Source organism: Centruroides sculpturatus, unplaced genomic scaffold, assembly GCF_000671375.1.
Source record: "Centruroides sculpturatus isolate CEXI.00-Female unplaced genomic scaffold, Cexi_2.0 scaffold1714, whole genome shotgun sequence".
Taxonomy (NCBI): Eukaryota; Metazoa; Arthropoda; class Arachnida; order Scorpiones; family Buthidae; genus Centruroides; species Centruroides sculpturatus.
This window is the reverse complement of record NW_019386081.1, coordinates 122,983-142,904: the sequence shown is the minus strand read 5'-3', so window position 1 is coordinate 142,904 and position 19,922 is coordinate 122,983. Positions and strand designations below refer to the sequence as shown.

General features: G+C 28.2%; 1 protein-coding gene across 1 annotated transcript in view; it reads left to right on the top strand.

Moving 5' to 3' along the window:
• Positions 1–7,466: 7,466 nt before the first annotated feature.
• The window catches only part of LOC111613473 (multidrug resistance-associated protein 4-like), a gene marked incomplete at its 3' end in the record, with an annotated part of 134,575 nt that continues 122,119 nt past the window's right edge, over positions 7,467–19,922 (top strand). Inside the window, exons 1-5 of the mRNA XM_023354827.1 lie at positions 7,467–7,723; positions 12,084–12,194; positions 15,663–15,768; positions 15,848–16,066; positions 17,501–17,590. Coding sequence (XP_023210595.1) covers positions 7,659–7,723; positions 12,084–12,194; positions 15,663–15,768; positions 15,848–16,066; positions 17,501–17,590 — 591 coding nt within the window. The remainder of the gene's footprint in view (positions 7,724–12,083; positions 12,195–15,662; positions 15,769–15,847; positions 16,067–17,500; positions 17,591–19,922) is intronic.

Below are 19,922 nucleotides of genomic sequence, written 5' to 3'. Positions count from 1 at the left end.
AAATTATTTGTAATCTTAATTTAATTTACTTAAAGTTTAATTAAAGTTTGATTGAAATAAAGTCGCTGAATTTCAAATTCTTTCAGATAATTTTATTAGGTGATACATACAAAGGTTTAATATATAAGAAATTTTAAAATACCAACGATTAAAAACCTAGAAGTGACCGAGAATATATTGTCAACAATCAGCAAAATTTATTTCATTTGTTGCTAAAATGTCATGTTTTAGATAAAGTAAACGAAAAAACTGAAAAAGCTTAAATAAAATAAACTTATTTAATCACAATTGTCATGTTTAATTTTCTCTGATCTATAAAAAAATTCAAGTAGAACATGATTATAATCAAAACAAAAATTAGTTCATAAAGTCATTTAGAAAAAAATTGACATCTACTCGTTTANCTATAGAAATACATGTTAAAAGATTTAATCGTTCCGCAGCATAAAGTAACCGTGCTGTACCATGAAAAAATGAAAATGGAGCAGTCACCAATTATGCCGGGTAGTCAGATGTTGTGAGGAGGAGGTGGAGGAACACTTTCTTTACTCATACATACAGATACAGACTTTTTACACATTGCAGCGGGTCTCATTTTATTGTTTTTTAATCCAAGTCAAATTTGGGGCTACCGAAGCTTGCAGGGTCAATTCCTCTTTTTCCATCATTTGTTTTTTGGCGGCTGGCTTCTTGAAAAGCATGTTCAAGGTGGTCTGTTTCTCTCTTCTCTTTAACACTTGTCAGAAATGACGGGCAAGGGTGTCATTGTAGAGATGATTAATTCTGTTGGCCTTAGCTCTGTTTAAATATGAGTGTTGGTAAACTCCTGAATCTCTCCCCAATTGACAAGGAAGTTTTTGTCAACTTTCACTCCTTCTGATGATTTCTTGCTTTGTTTCAATTGAAATCACGTTTCTGCTTTTTAGAAGCCACGATTTGCACAACACTTGAATAAATGTAAATACTCTGCACCGAGGTGATGTACGTAATAAACAAGGTAGAAAGGGGAATCCCAACGAGCGCTCTGTACTTCAGATATACTAATAATATATTCTAATAATACTAATATATTATAAAAGTAGCAGATTGTCATTTGCAACAGCAAAAGAGTAAAAACATCATTCGCACTTGTTCGCAGAAAGACCGTTGTTCTCCAAACGTGACTGCCGAACGGAACGACCGTTGGTCGCAGCGTCCGTTATTCGAGGCATATGTTATACGAGGCACTACTGTTACAATTTAATTATGTTTTTAGTTAATTGAATAAGTTGTTTTTAAAATAAATTATTTTTGTAAAATTTATTTCTTAAAGATTTTTGATGTATAATAATTTACATTGAGGTGAAATCAGTTTATGAAATAAAAGGTATATAATAAGAGTTTCATTTCATAAATTGAATATATTTAATTATAGTTTATCAGTTAAATAAATATTATTTGAAAAAAATTGTGGTTTAGTATAAACCATATAGTAATTCAAAGTTTAATGAGTTAGTTTGCTCACACAGTATAAATTTAATTTGAAGAAAGACACTTTTTTAATATTATTATTATTGGTACTGTACAATTTCAGTTAAATTTTTATACTTTATAATCTTTTACTTTTATTTCATTTTAGTAACTAATTTTTTTTTTCAGTTAAATAAATATTATTTGAAAGAAATTGTGGTTTAGTATAAACCATATAGTAAGTCAAACGTTAATGAGTTGGTTTGATCACACAGTATAAATTTAATTTGAAGAAAGACACTTTTTTAATATTATTATTATTGGTACTGTACAATTTGAGTTAAATTTTTATACTTTATAATCTTTTACTTTTATTTCATTTTAGTAACTAATTTTTTTTTTTAATTTTAAAAACATAAGATGCATTTCAATTAAACTACAATATAAATTTAAAAAATAATTTTCACATCGACAATTAGATAAAATGGATAAAATGATTGAATATAATCGTGTCATAATATCAAAAATTGTAAGACAAGACATTTGGTTTATCAATGAACATTCCACTACATTTATCTAAATATCGAACTTCTTCGGAGTCAAAGATCAGTTAATATTTAAAAAATTGTTATTGCTACATTGATAGCATTGATTTCCTTGCGATATTTAATAAATAAATAACAAATATAATTTAAATAATTATTATATTAAACTATTTCCCTATTTTACTTTGCCTTATTGTTATAATATTAAGCTTTCGTGATTTAATTTATTTGAATATTAGAACAAACAATAAGAATTGTTTTTGCAAATTATTTTAATAATTAAAAAATATATTAAACTTTGCCTTATTGTTGCAATATGTTTTATGAAAACTGAAGAAATAAATTGAATTAAAAAGTTTATTAAATATGAGAACTAAAAAGATAAAAAACGATTTGCTAAAAATTTTATTCATAATTTTATTTTATTTGTAAAATTTTTGATTTAAAAATAGTTTATAACCTGAAAAATTAATTGAAAAAATTAATTTTTTTAATTTTATCAATTTTTTCACCACAAATTATTTGTAATCTTAATTTAATTTACTTAAAGTTTAATTAAAGTTTGATTGAAATAAAGTCGCTGAATTTCAAATTCTTTCAGATAATTTTATTAGTTGATACATACAAAGGTTTAATATATAAGAAATTTTAAAATACCAACGATTAAAAACCTAGAAGTGAGCGAGAATATATTGTCAACAATCAGCAAAATTTATTTCATTTGTTGCTAAAATGTCATGTTTTAGATAAAGTAAACGAAAAAACTGAAAAAGCTTAAATAAAATAAACTTATTTAATCACAATTGTCATGTTTAATTTTCTCTGATCTATAAAAAAATTCAAGTAGAACATGATTATAATCAAAACAAAAATTAGTTCATAAAGTCATTTAGAAAAAAATTGACATCTACTCGTTTAGAAAATATAATTATCGTTGAAAACATTTGATAATTAATTTCATTAACACTTGTGATTACTATGGTTTAAGAAATTTTGTTTGGGTGTGATATTATTTCAAATTGTGACATTTTAATTTCCTTAACAAATTTTTATTTTAAAAATTATCATTAGAAATTAGTAACAGTTAATTTCATAATAAATTTAATAATTAAACGGAATATATTAAATTATTGTTAAAATAAAATTAATTTAATTAAAATCTGTAAACAGTATGTCTCATATTTCTAATTTGAAAATTTATTTTGTGGTCAGTTTGTGTGAAAGCACTACTACTTTGTATCAATATATGCTGAGGACACTCTAATTTTTGCTCATACCCCATCAATGTTACAAACTAAAATTGCCATTCTGGAGAAATCTTGCATTGACTACAAATGTTTCTATAACAAAAGTAATGGTATTCAAGAAAGGTTGCAAACGATTACACATGGAAAAATTGTTTTTTAATTATCAGTTTTACAGATTGTCTCAAATTACATGTTACATGTTCGTTTTCTGGACAATTTTTACGAGTCTAAACTTATAATATACGTTAGGATAAACTGACAAAGGGTTCAGTATGGCCAATTCTTTTAACAACAAGAAGTAATTTTACCTATATTCATGTATATTATACAGTTGATTTGAAAGAAGACAAGTCTTATCTAATCTAGAAACAATAACAGATTTTTTTATATAAACAAGACTCTTACTACTACACTTCGACCTGTTTATACAACTCAGATAATATAAATATATCTTTAACTATTAAATATCTTTAATAAGCCATGCGCTGCTCGGCAAAAAGCAACGATAAGTCCGTTTTCACAAAATGCAAGAATTAGATCCACTTTTTTCAAGACTAATAACAAAATTTTTAGATAAATCTAAAAATATGTTCGATGTTTTGCATAAACGCAAAAAATTGCATCTGCGCCTGTATATATTGCATTTCCGTTGTCAACACGTCCATTATTGTCACTTCCATTATTAGCATTTCCATTGTTAACACTTGCATTATTAAGGAATATACTTCTTTCATTTCCCGTGGTACCCTACTAAATGTGGTAGCATACTAAAACGCATTTTTAAATAAAATTGAAGACAGTCTGCCCGAAAGGGACCACCATTTATTATTTTTGTGTTCCAGACAATACACATTCTTGGCAACAGACCTTTCCTTGTAGGCTACTTGTTGCCAGAAGTTTAAAAATTCCTTTAAAAAAACACAAAAAAATATATCCAATTAAAATTACAAATAATTTCTAAAAAAAGAACTGGTGACATTCAGACGTCTTTCTTGCATCCATCATACCTTCGTTTGGGGTGATACTGCTTATATCTACTAAAAAACAAGCGCTGGAATATGTAGATTTGATGAAAGATGACCCCTCGTGACGATACATGTTGATTTTCATCTGTGAATTTTTGTGGAATGGAGATTAAACTTCTGGCAACAAGTAGTCTACAAGGAAAGGTCTGTTCCTAAGAATGTGTATTGTCTGGAACACAAAAATAATAAATGGTCGTGCCTTTTGGGCAGACTGTCTTCAATTTTATTTAAAAATATTCTCCAATCCGACGAAAATTTACAGATACTAAAACGCAGTCAAAAACGCAAAAAATCGCATTTGAAATAGTACAATAGAAGCGAAGTTTTTCAGGGTAAGACTTAATCCTCTTTCTCTCCCCCGTGATAAGAGAATTTCAAGAAATATTTTTTTAGTGTGCGTTCTCGTGACGTACCCTAACTGTGTACTAATATACAACTTTCAACACCTAACCGTTTGGGCTCTGCGCTTATTATTATTATTATTATTATTATCTTTATCAACCCATTTCGATCATATTTTTTATTACTCCAGAAATTAAATTCATTTTTATAATTAATACAACTTTCCATTTTCGAAACAATATGTTTGTTTAATTTTAAATTTTTATATGTCAATTATGAACTTTTATCGTTAAAGTTTTCCTTGCATATTTTGGTTGGGTTAAGTCAATAATTGCCTTCTCAGTTATATCCAACATCTACGGACAGCCACGGTACACGCCGGGACTAAGAAGCCTGCATTTTCCGAACGGTGCTGTCGTAGTTTCTTTCAAAATGTTTATATACAGGCGGAATAATTACATGGATGCTAAGTGAGTTAATCTTCTAAAACTTTTGTTGGAATGGTCGCTGGCATAACTTTTGCATAAGTATAATTCTTATTATATGTTTTCTCCAGACCTTTCGCCATGCCGGTGACCTGCTTCTATAATTATTGCTACTTGGAGAAGTTAGTAGTTTAACGTAAAAAAGGCAAAACGCTGGGGCTGAAGTTGTATCTTATAACAGAAGGTAAAATTTAATAATTTCATTTTAGCGAAATAATATAATTCACAAAATTCTTAAATACATAAAACTGAAATTATAATAACAAATTAGATAGAAAAATAGATTGTTGGAAAGCAGTTTCTAACGCACAAAATAATAAATAGAGAAAGAAACGTATATATGGGTCCATCCGAAAAGTATTTTTCAGCCTATGTTACTGGATTATTGTATTTTATAACGAAGAAATAAAAATGAATAGTTTACGATAAACATACAACTTAATTAAAATTAAGATACATTATTATTATTATTATTATTATTCTGTTCTTAATTATAGTAATTTTAATTGCAAGCTGCAAACATGAACTAAAGTAATAAATCCTAAAGACAGCAACTAGCGATACAAAAGTAAGACGATTTTATAACTATTTTAAATCTACACTTTGACCGGTTTATACAACTCAGACATTATAAATAAATTTTTAATAACTGAATTTTTTGTATAACTTAGTATTTATTACTTATTTAGTACAACTTAATAATACAGCATGCACTGTGAACAGAATTAAGACGAAAACACCGAACAAAATTTGTGCATGACAAAACATAAATCTAATATTAAATGCAAACCTATTTCGGATGTAAAAATATGATATCACAGATATTTTATGTAAACAAGACTCTTACAACTACCCTTCGACCTGTTTATACAAGTCAGATAATATAAGTATTTCTTTAATAAGTGCTTTTTTCTATCAGTTATTTAAATAATTTTTAAATTATAACAATAATTTAAAACGGAAAAAGAGTTTTTTACATTTTATGCATATCATGTACATTATTGATTCATATGCATTATATTAAGGAATGCATGTGATATATATGCATAAACACATAACTTTACGTTATATGGGTAACGTAGAAATATAATATTCCTACTATGTACAAAATATTTATGAAAAATAAAGATTTTTGAAGACTTCGAATCGTCCTTTCACAGTTATTGAAAGACAACTTTTTACAATAAATATTTCCTAAATATTCGATTCTCCGAACAAGCGCGGAATAGCCTATTCAGCAAAGTCATTCTCGATACGGTCGATTGCAAAGGAAATTGTGAAAGAATGTTTAAAAATCTTCTAACGTTTTCTTTTATATATTCAAAATTTATATTTCTTATTGGATTTTTTAAATTATAAGAAACGGCTTAAAATATTTGGTAATAGTTAATAATGAATTCGTTTCAAATTATTTATTGATGATATCTCTACTCAATGTGCATAACAATTATGAAATTTACTGGAACAATGTGAACGGTACTTGATTTGCATGGAAAGACGAATAACTGTTGAATAATTTTATAGAAATGTCATTTCACATGTAAATGATTGATTGCTATATTTTAAATTTTGCGTTATTATTCCTATAATGAGGGAAATCGTGTTAAATTTCATCCCTATTGCTTTTTTGAAAAGTAAAAAGAGGGAAAAGTTTCGTTTGTGCGTAAGTGCGTATTATTGTGTATCCCGTTTAATATTTCAAAATGAGGTAACGATTAAAAAACAAAATTTGTGAAATTTGCCGTTATAAAGATATGAATGATGATAAAATTTAATAGTTTAAAGCAAGGGCCGATCTAGGTTAAGGTTTATTAAAGTGCAATAGAGTCCCAGTATTTGTTAGATTAAAAATGTTTACATTGATTAAGATAAAACAGATAATACGATAAATTATTATTATTATTATATTATTAATATTAACAATATTTACTATACGAAAAGTGCTCGTTGTTAATGAAAATGTATTAAAAATTTTTGGTAATAATACAATTTTTGTAGGCCCTTGACATTTGGGGGCCGAAGATTTAAGCTCTGTTAGTCCCTATGTACATCTCTATGTAGAAGGTCAGGCAGTGAGGAGACAGAAGGGAGTCTTTTTTAATTCATCTGTATTTTAATAATTAAGCTTTCTGCCAATTTATAATATATAATAACGTAACAGTTATTTTTTTAATATCTTATATTAAACGGTGCTGCAGATAATTTTAACTTTATCTTAATATATCATAGCACTTACGGCGAGGAAAGTTGAGGAATTGGTTGCTGGTTTTTTTTATTAAAAAATATATTTTTATTAATTTTTATATAATTTTTTGTTTGTACGTATTTTTAGTATTTTAAGTTTAAATTATATCAGTGACAAATCTCTATGCAGTTGAATAATAATTAAACTGCTAATTACATCTCGATGAAACATCAAGGTTGTCTGAACAAAAATTACGCGCTAAACATTTAAATATTAAACTAAATACTGTATTATATATCATCTGATAGATGTATAGACTTGATGAGTAAGACTACGTATGCATCGTACAGATAATTGTAGACTTGAGAAATCATTTGAGAATGGAGAGGAAAGAGACAAGTAACCCATTCGATACAGCTGGTGTTTTCTCTCGAATATTTTTCTGGTATGTATTATTATTTTATCTGATTAATAACTTAATTAAAATTCTGTAATATAAATAACTATTAATTATGTTATTTTCTGAAGTGTAACCTTTTAAACATTAATCGAAACAACTTTTTATATAAACAAGACTTTTACAACTACATTTCGACCTGTTTTAACAACTCATACATTCTGAATATATTTTTAATAACTGAATTTTCTGTAGGAGTTATTATTTATAATTTTTTTGGTACAATGAACAAATACGCTATGTACGGTGAACAAAATGAAGATAAAAACAACGAACAAATATGTGCGTTAGAAACGAATACAGTAAATATAACAAAGTCCGTACATACGAAATATACGCAATATTCTGTACATGATACAACTTTAGTACATAAATAAAATATCGAGTAAAAAACAATATAATTACAAATACAATCTGCGTATTCCGATATATGAAAGTTATTATTCTAAAACATAGACAACTGCTGTGACAAGTTAGCTAACTGTGACAAGATGTGACGACTTGCTACCATTAATTTAGTAATAAATAAAACATAAAATAATAAAATAAGATTAACAAATAAAAATTAATGAAATGAATTAATTACATTTATTTACGTAGAAAAATACGAAAATAAGATATATGCAAAATAGATTAGCAAGAGGTCGTCACAGCTAATCAAACCAAAATTAACCCTCAAGAAAGCTGAATCCAATGCTCTTTTAATACTGTATCAGTCATTGAAATAATTTGTAAACAAAAGTTTAAAATGTAAAAATATACAACTGAAAAGATTTGTGCAAAAATGATTTGAAGTATTCGAATCGCACTTTCACAGTTACTGAAAGACAATTTTTTACAAGAAAAATTTTGAAGTCTGTCTACGTGGCGTTACTTTTAGACAATTGACATAAATACGTGCGCGGAAGCATGGGTGTCGGTTCCCTAAAAGTTGAAATATAGAATTTTTTGAAAGCAGAACCCCCCTTTACATAGTAAATAAAATATTCTAAGTATATATATTCTTAAATTATTTACTGCTTTTGAATTACAAGTTTAAAATATGCAATTTTAAACTTGATTATCTCGATAACCGCACTTAAATCTTAACAAAACTTAAACTACTTTTGTATGTTAATATTAATAACTGATACCTCGAGTTTCAACGCTTTCGTAAGAAAATGACATTTGGCACCAACTACCTTAATAGTAATTGCTAATTTGAAGTAAAGAAATAATTTATTTAAGTTCAATATTTAAAAAAAATCGCATCTAGAGCTACCTATTGAGTGATGAATTGCTTAAAGTTAGAAAAATTTTGACACTGAATTATGTAAGAGTTCGATTGGTCAGCATCCAAGGAAAACATTTGTTTTCATACAGAGAGCAAGTGCATTGGCTTGCCTTGCATTAAATTATAATTTTTTCAATATTTTGATGTATAAAATTCCATACTTTCAAAAATATGAGGTATGGAGTCTTCCATATCTTCCATAATAGAAAACGACACCGCTGTTCGAAAGAGCCTATAAAACAAAATCATTTACTTTATGGTTGATTGTAAGGGTATTGTGAAAGAACGTTTATGACACGTTATAATAAATAATATAACGGATGTTTCTTTAATAATATTTTTTACTAGCTGTTACCTGCGACTTTGCCCGCGGAAGTAAATATACTACATATAATTTTAACTTTATTTTGATATCTCTTGATACTTTTTTCCGGGAAATTTAAGCAATTCGTTCTGAATTTTTTTAACGTAGGAAATTATTATTTTTTTATACATTTATCAATTCGCAAGTAATTCTTCATTTGCATAAATTTGTAGAAATTTAAGTACATGAAAAAGCATTTTAAGTTAAAAGTAAATTAGCGACGAATCTTTACGTTAGCTTTATAATACCTTTTTATTGCATTTTAACGAAACTTCAAGGTTTTCCGAACAAAGATAAGACGTTAAACCTTTTTACCTTGAAGTATACTCTACGTAATTGACCGAAAGTTTTATTAAATATACAAATAATCACTCAATAGATGCGGGAAAAAATATTCATTATATTTAACGCAAGAATAGACTCTTTTTATATTATATTAAAGTTTTTCTCGTTAGAAATTACTTGTTAAAACGATACCTTACATAATTTAAATATCATTTATAATACGTGACAATTAATATGGGAAATTATGATTATGAAAATATTTATTAAATAAATATATTTAAACTTCGCAAATCTTCAAATACGTATATAACATTGAGTGAATAATTTAATCAAATAATAATCTGAAGTAGTATTTAAAACAAATCTCTTAACCACAGAAAAGAAACGTTATTCTATGGGCCAGTCAAAAAAATCTATGAATTTATTTAAATTTTTTAACAAAAATATTTTTATCTGGTATCTGAAGGTTTTTCTATATTTGACTTTTGTAGAGAAAATTTATACAGTGTTTATAAAATGGTTGTTTTCAGTTAATTAAATTCTTTGAAGACTCATTTCAAAACAGATGATCTTAGTTTACTTTCTAGTAAATGATTATTCATACATTATTGAAAAGTGAATTAAGAATCGTTAGTATTGGAAACAACTGAGCAAATCCTCTTAGTATTAATGACACGTATTTTAAGGCTTTCCACAAAGTTCAATCACTATCGATACTGATATCGATATTGGTTGCCTCCTGAAAGTATTTATATCTGCTAATAGCTGCATCAGGTTCTAAAACTTAAAATCTTGCTGGCTGTCGTTGTACAGGCTGTCCATTTGTTGTTCCTGTAGTTACAATACTTTTTATAAGTGAAGCGGTGAGTAGGTATTGTATTCCTTATAGGAATGCAACACTTTCAATGAATGCTGAGTGGGCCCCACAGCAGCAATTAGTATAGTTTGATACTTCAGGGAATTGAATTTAGCTATCTGTTCTGAAATCAGTGAGTCAATCAGTATTTCAGTTTACTGATATACTGATTGACACTAATATCACGATTTATATACACAGAACGAGCTTCAAATGTACTGTGCTGCTAATACACTCTATGAGTACTATAGCATTGATTATTGATTTAATTAAATTAAATTAATTCAGTATCAGAACAGCAATGTTCTAAGTTTATTTTGTTCAAAGCACACTCAGTCAGACATAACTATTTAGTTGTGACAATATCGCATATGCGTTGTAAATAGTTGTAGATTTGAAACAAATTTCAAGTTTAAACTATAACAATAATTAAATTTAATGTTTGAAACCTTGAATTTCTATTAAACTTTGTTGCATGGCGTTTGGGCCCCCATTTTTTTTCGAATTTTTTAAATGTATTTTAGGTCCTCAAATTTTTTCAAAATTTTTTGCCCGCACGAAAAAATTTTATCGCGATTTTAAAAAACATTTAATGACGCGCGCTTCACGCTTTTTTTCTTTTCAATTGTTTTTTAAAGCTAGTTTATGATGTCAAAAACAACCTTCGATAGTTTTTTAATTTTTTTAATTAATAGATTTAATTTATATAAGTTTAATTAAGCCGGAAAGTCGGAAATTGCAATAAAAATTTTAATTTATTAAAAATATTTAAAAATATACGGGCAACTAGTAGCCACTCAACTATAAACGAATCGCCTCCGGAGACTTCTATGAAATTGTCCCGGGAAATCCGAGTCCAGCTGTTCTCAAGGTCATCCAGCTGTGTAAACAATGTCTCATTGGTGTTATATTTCACAGAAAAAGGAGACAAAGGAAAATATAATTTGAAGCTTTTTCTTCAAAATAAACGCATTTCTTTCGTTTTTTTCAGTTTTAAGTATTTTTTAAGTTTAATTAAATTAATAATTATATAATATCAAAAATGTCAATGTCCTTAAGGGGTTAATTAATAATTAAATAACGAATTATAATATATGAACTGTGTTGGTGTCAGATGTCAGATGTGTGCTTGAAGTGTTCATTTTTTAATTTTTATGCATGTGTTTTTTTAAAGAACATCGAAATTTTATGACGTATAAAATATTATACTTAAATAAGTGATTAAGGAAAAAAACAGTAAAAGTAGAAAAATGCAATTTGTGCGAAAATATTTTAATGTCTTACATATAAAGTAACAAGTGCATTAATTCAATAAAGCTTTTTGTTCAAGAATGTTTGTCAAGCACATTTGTAATTATAGTAGTCAGTAATGATACATTATACGCTAATTAATGCTGCTATACTAAAATGCTTTAGGTAATTCGTTCTGTATAAACTGTCACAGTGATAACGATAAATGATTTACATGGATTAAATCGTTCAATGCGTTGTAAGTTAGTCGCTTGAGAATTATCAGTAGAAAAATTATGTTAAACAAAATTAATTAATAAGTAACCTGTTTATTTTACAGCTGGGTTTTTCCTATAATAAACAAAGGAAGAAAGCAAATTTTGAGAGAAGAAGATTTACAAGGAGCCTCACAATATCACACCTCAGAGTATCTTGGGGATCTACTTCAAAAGTAAGTTTACTATATAGTTTTGAATATCCAGATTTCAGTTATTATTTCCTAATATTTCAGCTTCATTTATGATTTTTTCAAGTTTAACAAAATAATTAGACAAAAGCTAATATTGTTTCATTTATTTTATTTTTTCACATATTAATTACTTATTGTTACTTCTATAATGAAACACTTATGTTTCACGTTATAGAAAGTTAAAACAAGTACTGTACGTAGCTGATTCATAGTAAACTCTTTATTGAACTCACATACACAATAGACGTTATTTTAGTCGTTATATCGCAAGAATTAATAAATCATCCGCTCAAAATAACTAGAATATTTTCAAACTTTTTAATGAGTCCTAGTTCAGCAGTTAATGCAGCAGAGTACCACTTTCGGCGATAAAGAATTGTATCTAACGTGACTAAAACTCTTTTAAATTGTTTGCAGTTTAGACATTTTAATATGTCAAGATTTTTCTCTGCACTGGTTGTCTCATTGTGATCCGAATCTACGACAGGCTCGCTAAGAAAAATTTATTATTGTGCACAGGATAAACAGATCTGAAAAAGTAACAGAAAAAAACATCAAATAAAATAAATAATAAAGTTTGGCTAATGTTTCTTAATTAATATTACTAAATCATTTTGATGATTTAGGAATATTAATGGTGCCTGCTCTATTTTGTTTTCGACCTATTTGGTCGAAAACAAAATAGAGCAGGTACCATTAATCATGGCATTTTACAAATGATATACATAGAAATTTTATTTACTGAAATTATTCTGAAACAAGTATAACTTTTGTCATTCGAACTAAAACTAATTCAAGTGCAGCTACCTGATTTTTCCTCTTAATTTCTCTGAATAGTTTGTAAGCAATTTGACATTTGTGAAAGATTTATTGTATTTTTTGTTACGAAAAAAGTGAAACAAAGTATTTAAAAGTTTGTTTTTGCAAACAGCTTACTTATCCTACTGTTTAACAACCTGTATGATTTCGTTTTCATTCCTATAAACGTGTGAATGATTAATTGAAATCATTGTATATATTGCAGCGAATAACATAAATTTGAAGAATTAATGTCTTGTATCATATAAAACACTGCTACAAAGTAACATGTGTAAAAAATTTAAATAAATTAATTTAAATGTCAAGAGTTATGTGTTATATATAAGTGTAATTATTAACTTTTTTATGTAAGTGTTAATATTAAAATATTGTTTTAATGAATTAGTTATAAAATTCTGATTAAATTGAATATTTTTAAAATTATTGTATATAGTTTAATGGAAAAATAATAACTAAAGATAATAGTTTATAACATAATTAGTACTTTTGTCATATATGAAGAAATTGTCACTACTGATATTATGGTTTTCACTAGTGGCAAAGCCATTAGTTTCAAACCGTAGGTTGACACACAAATTGTGAATTGAAATTTTTCTGAGTTCCAATAATATCAGTTTAACAATGCGAATCGTTTGTTGAAATGTTCTAGAAAGTGTGAAATAATTTGTATATTTTATTTTTTTAACTTGTACTACTTTACTTAGTTCACTGTGTCCCCCTAAAATGGCGCACCATAAAAGATAGCCAGTTCGATGGCCAGACGTTAAATACTTGTTAAGCTCTTGTTGTTGAGGCCCCCAGTTTTTTCCAGCAAAAAAGCATAGAAGGTTGAAAAGTTCTCCTTCTCCACAAGCGTTTTTCACATTTATGTGAATATAGCATTTCAAACCCTGATATATAGTAATGTCCAAGTATTTCATACTGTTGGTGTATCTTATCTTAGTACTTCTTTCATTCATCAAGTGTGGTTTCTTGAGTTGGATTCCTTTTGACATTAACAATCAGGTGGTCTTACTAGGTTAATGAATAATTTATTAAAGTTGCTTCACTCTGAAATTTTACTGAGAAAAAAAATTGGCTTCTTCCAATTGGCTGGAAAATATTGGCTGAAAAAATTGGCTTTCTTACTGTTTTTATTGGACATTGTGACCAAAGTATCATCAAAGTAGCCAAGGTGACAATGATCGCGTGAGGGAAGGCCGTTGTACATGATACTGCAAAGGCTACCCTGGACCAGGAACCCTGAAGACATCTTGGGCAACAGGCCAGATGACAGGTGTGCCCAACTCGTGTATGCAAGCAGTACGGCCTTTCAGGTAGCTGGTGAGCAGTTGAATATGTTTTGTGGACAGATAAAAGTTTTGAGCTGCAAAAAAAGGGATGGCAACGATAGAGAGTTGAACGCGTTCCTGTAATCTAATAAGATGTACGCTACGTGTTCTTCATTTTTCTAAGCGCTGTCTATGAATTGGATTACCCTTCGGATATCATGATAGGTGGAGCTCCCGTAGACGAATTCAAACTGATGGGGATGTAGATGTTTGTTATTCCTGAAATGGTAGTTAATTATATTAATCAGAAATCCGTCAAGAACCCTGCCCAGTATGGGCAAACGGCTATTCTGCTTCAGATCTGTGGCTTTGACTAAATTGGAAGACCCAATTTTCGGTATGAATTTTACAACAGTGTGTTTCCAGCATTTTGGGAACTTGTGCATTGTAAAGCACAAGTTGAAAGTAAAGAGGAAGGCGATTAGAGTGGCTTTAAATGCCCTTTTTGCCATACGGGCCGTTATTCCGTTAATGCAAGGAGCAATATTATTCCAAACAAATTTAATAGCAATACTGACCTCTATAAATGTGAACAATTGTCGTTCATCGAGTTTGGTTTCTTGAGTTGCGTCCCTTTTGCCATTAACATAATCCCTTTTGACATGCAGGTGGTCTTACTTGGTTAGTGGATAATTTATTTTGTACTAAATACATGAATAATAATTAACAATATATAATGTTTTATATTAAATAGAAAAATATGTTTATAACAAATTTTCAATTTATCAATATACACGTATTGTAATTTATTTTTTTAGATACTGAGAATTTACAAATTCTAAGAAAGTTAATTATAGTTTTCAAAATTGAAAAATTCAGTACGTAAACATTTACGGTGCAAACTGAAATATTCAAAATGAGTAAATATTAGAATTTAGTATCTAAAAAAATCTTTAATAACTTACATGTAATCTTTTCACAGCAAACATCTGAAAACGATCATTCCATATGTCTATGATTCGTTTAAGCGTGCTATTTACTCTGTCTTACAGTGAAATATTATATGACTGTACTTTGTTATTATTATATTTGTCTTTTGTCGTATAGTAACGTTCACAGAAATACACCATATTTTTATTGTGGCTCGGGATCATAAAAAAACACTTGTTTAATAATTTTCGGATTCGCAGGATACTAGTGTGACTAGTTATTACTGTACATTCCAGATTTCGTGGGGCTGCATTAAAAATTTTAAAAGAAAATAGCATTTACATAGCCCTAAACATTACTTTTAAAACGTTGAAACACATTTATTAAATATTGTTTTTAAATTAAATGCTTCATCCATATTTATTTTCAGAGAATGGAAAAAGGAATTGCAGAAGAAAAATCCGAGCATAGTGAAAGCTGCCTTACGTTTTGTTGGTTGGAAGTACTTGATTGTAATGCTAATTGTACTAATTCAGGTATTATGACACTCGATTATATAGAGGTAAAGTTAGTATTAAAATAATTGAAATAAATTATATTTATGTATAATTACAGGATACATCTGTAGTTACAGGTCAAGCTTATTTTGTAGGATCAGCAGTACATTATTTTGAAAACAGACAGGAATGGAATCACTACAACGTTTATGTTACAATTGCAGGATTTTTTGCTGCTACTGCGATTTATTCGTTTACGCATAATATTAATCTGTTTATGACAGAATATTATTCAATGAAACTGAAGGTAGCTTTCTGCACTCTTATTTATAGAAAGGTAGGTAACAATTATAATGTATTTTGAGTAAAATATTACTTTTATATTATTCATATATGCTGTATTGTGATTAAGTAGATTGGAGAAATTTGAAAAAAAAATGTTTTCTGTAATAAAATTTTTCTAGCTCGTAGATTTTCATTTTGTTTTTCAAGATAATTTGATTGTAGTTGTGTAGAAATGAATTAATACTGAATATACTCAAAAATTGTCAATAACCATTGTTTTCTGCTAAAAATTCTATTAATTTTTTTTCTTGTTGGACATTCTCCAGTAACACTTTGTGGACGATACTTTGCTAAAAGATAACTGACGATTTAATCGTGTGAAACTATTGCATTTCATCAGAATTAACAGTAAATATTGATAATATGAAACAGAATGTTACACTTAATGTCTTTTTATATTAAATTCATAAATATAATTATTTCAGTTGTTACTGCTACCATCATTGGTTAAAATATACAGGATAGGGCAGAGAAACGAGAGGTTTCAAAGTCGATTTTTCTATGTACTAATTGAATAGAAGAAACTTCGTGAACGATGGTATATTGTCAAGAACAAGTAGTAATTTTGAATCAATAAATAGATGCACAATGTGCGTTCACCATTAAGGCGTTTCCTGAAGAAAAGAGTAAAAGAATATCCCCGCAAAAATTAAGATAACCTCAAACATGTCGTTTGCTACAAATAAAACGCATTTAATTACTTTTAACGTGATACATTTGGAATTTTTTATATAAACCATCTTCTTAAGGTATTAAGTCTTTATAATCTTTCGTTTCTCTGTCTCATCTTATACAATAATTACAGGTTAAAAAAACTGTTGTCTTATCACCCTAAATATTCCACATTTTAAAAATTTGTAAAGTAATTTTTTGTGATTTTTTTCATTGATTTAACGATCTTTTCAAGTAAATTTTTTTCACGTAATTCACTGCTCTCACATTAGTAATCAGCTGTAAAATGACCATTTTTTGTCTTTTGATTTTCGACATAAATAATCAAAAGACAGAAAATACTCGTATATAAAATCTTTTATTAAGTGCCCAAAATTCGCCGTAGACATACAACGAATGAGAAACAAATTTGTTAGAACAAGTACTGAGTGCAATTAATTTAGTTTTATAACAATTTTCTAACAATAAAAATTGTTTTAAGTTCTAAAAGTTCAGTTATTTTAAAAATCCAAATTTATAGAAACAAATATTACAATAAAAATATATCAACTTCTAAATTTAATCATTTATTTACATGGATTCTTGTCTAATAAAATTAATTTTGTCAAATTTCGTAAATGAACAAGTATTAGAAAATTTAATTTATTAGTTTCTTTAGAGAATTTACTGATAATTATATTTGTAATGTTAAATGAGATTTAATATTATATATACTTTTCGAAAAAATATTTATTTTATACGTTTCCATATACAGGCAATTAGGTTAAGTTCTTCTTCTCTGGAAAAATCAAATATGGGACAAATGGTAAATCTTCTAGCAAACGACGTCGGCAAATTCCAGAACGTAAGTTGAAAATAATTTACTGAACAATAATACATTTAACGTATACTCGTAAACCGGTATATTTTGTGTAGTATTATAATGGCTGAATCAGTATTAACAACTTTAGAATAACAAATAAAGGTAATTCTAACAAGAGGAAAGCGCAATGAATCAAGATTTCAGTCGTATCTCTTTTAAAGCAACACTGATCAGTTCAAAATGAAATTCAATAGAAACAGTTTGTAAGAATTGTCTTCTGAGTGAATGACAAATCGATTTGATTACAATCATGCTTTGATGCAGTTTTCTCATATAATCGTATAAGCTCAAACTCGCGTACCCCTTATAGTAGAAATTTATATTAATCCGTACTAATATTATAAATTCGAAAGTAATACTGTCTGTCTGTTATCTTTTCACGTCTAAACCGCAGAACAGGTTTTAATAAAATATGGCACGGAGATAGCTTCCACGTTGGAGAAGGACATAGGCTGCATTTTACTGCGAGAAAATATTTTACTCCTACGAGAAAATTCGATATAATGCGGGCGAAGCCGTGGGTAGACAGCTAGTGATAAATAGAATAAGTTTTTCTTTTTTAAATTTACTAAAATACAATTCTAATAATAATGAAAATAACATAAGGTTATTTACTTTTAATGCGACAAATATGCATGATTTTCTTTGCGCAACTTTGTAAAATCTGGTTGCTTTTCGATCAGATTCAGTCTCGTGTCATTTTCGAGTCGATGTCGGTGACGATGTTTTCATGTTTGTCACGGCCGAAAATCCGCTTTCGCAGAAGTATGTTGTGCAAAATGGTAGTAAATATTTTATTGCCGCTTCGCTGACACGATAATAATGATAACTGTACAATTAACACAAATTGTGTTAATTGTACAAGTTTTGTTTCTTGCGTAAGAATTTCATTTAGGTATCTTCACAAATGCATTTTTTGGTGAAATTTCGAGAATATTTTTAGTTACAAATAAATGAATTTGCGCATTCGACATCGTATTGTAAATTTCCGAATTTTCGATGGTCCACCCATTACACAGATCTGCAAGTAAAAAACTGCATAGGATTTTTATACATTTTCTTACAGATTTCAACTTGGTAAAAGCGAAAAAAATACCAAAAAATTTCATCTCGTCAAATTTTTTGTTACACTCAAGTTTTTGTTTGTATTTAGCGTAAAATTCCTAGTTAACTTAAAATTTACTATTTTTTTTTTTAAAAAATAGCCTTAAAACGAAGACTTCTCACATTAATTCTATCAATTAAAGCTGGACTTGGTAATAAATAAATAAAAATGTTAATGGTTGAAGAGAGTAGTGGTAGGGAGAGGTGGGTTAAGTACTTTTAGCATTAGAAGGAAGGTTGCATGATCGTATAGAGAAGGTAGAGATCGTATAGAGGTTAAAAGTTGATAGAGAGTAATATTATTGGTGAGGTTGAGCATGTTTTGACATGTTATCCAAAATACTAGGAATAAATATAAACAACCTGCTGTTGGATTAGATCAGGTTTCAACAAGCTAAATAAGTTCAGTATCTTGCTGGCCATCTAATGCCACACTCAGTTTATATCTAGCATTCGAACGCTACTGCGCTTGTATTTTTATTTCTGGAATATGGCTCGCAGAGGTTGTGTAATTTCTCCCGACAGCTTCTGTTATGTTTTTGGTGAATACACAGTGAAAAATCAACAAAGAAACATAAGTGAGTTTGTGAAGAAAGTTTAATTTGCATATTTCAAATTGAAACTTGGAGATCGAGACAAAGCAGATTTCTGGAAACAATAGGAGAAAAAGAAGCGTGGGACTCTTTCAAAAATGTAGTGCATAAGTTTTTGGGGAATACTAAGGACCCTGACTACAAAACCATTGTACAATGCATGCTGGCAGCAGCGTATGAAGCTCAAGGATTCAAGATGAGCTTAAAAGTTCATTTCTTACATTTCCATATTGACTATTTTCCCGAAAACTTTGGAGCCTACAATGAAGAACATTGTGAAAGATTTCACCAGGATGTTCGTGATATCGAGAGACGTTACCAAGGAAAATGCGATGTCAATATGTTAGCTGACTACTGTTAGATGCTCAATCGAGAAACCAGAGAAGGAAATTGGAAACGAGTTTGGAGGAGCATCAAAAAGAAGAAAAGGTTTCATAAGAAATAAGAGTAGACCTAAAATTGTGTATAAATATCAGAAACAATTTTTTGATTAGTTGTAAGAAAATATAATATATTTAGTTCATTGTAATAAATAAGAATTTTTATTAAATATTTGTTTTTATTTTGCAAAAAACCTTTACGTGATGGGATGTAACGGAAGTTATTTTTAGAATCTG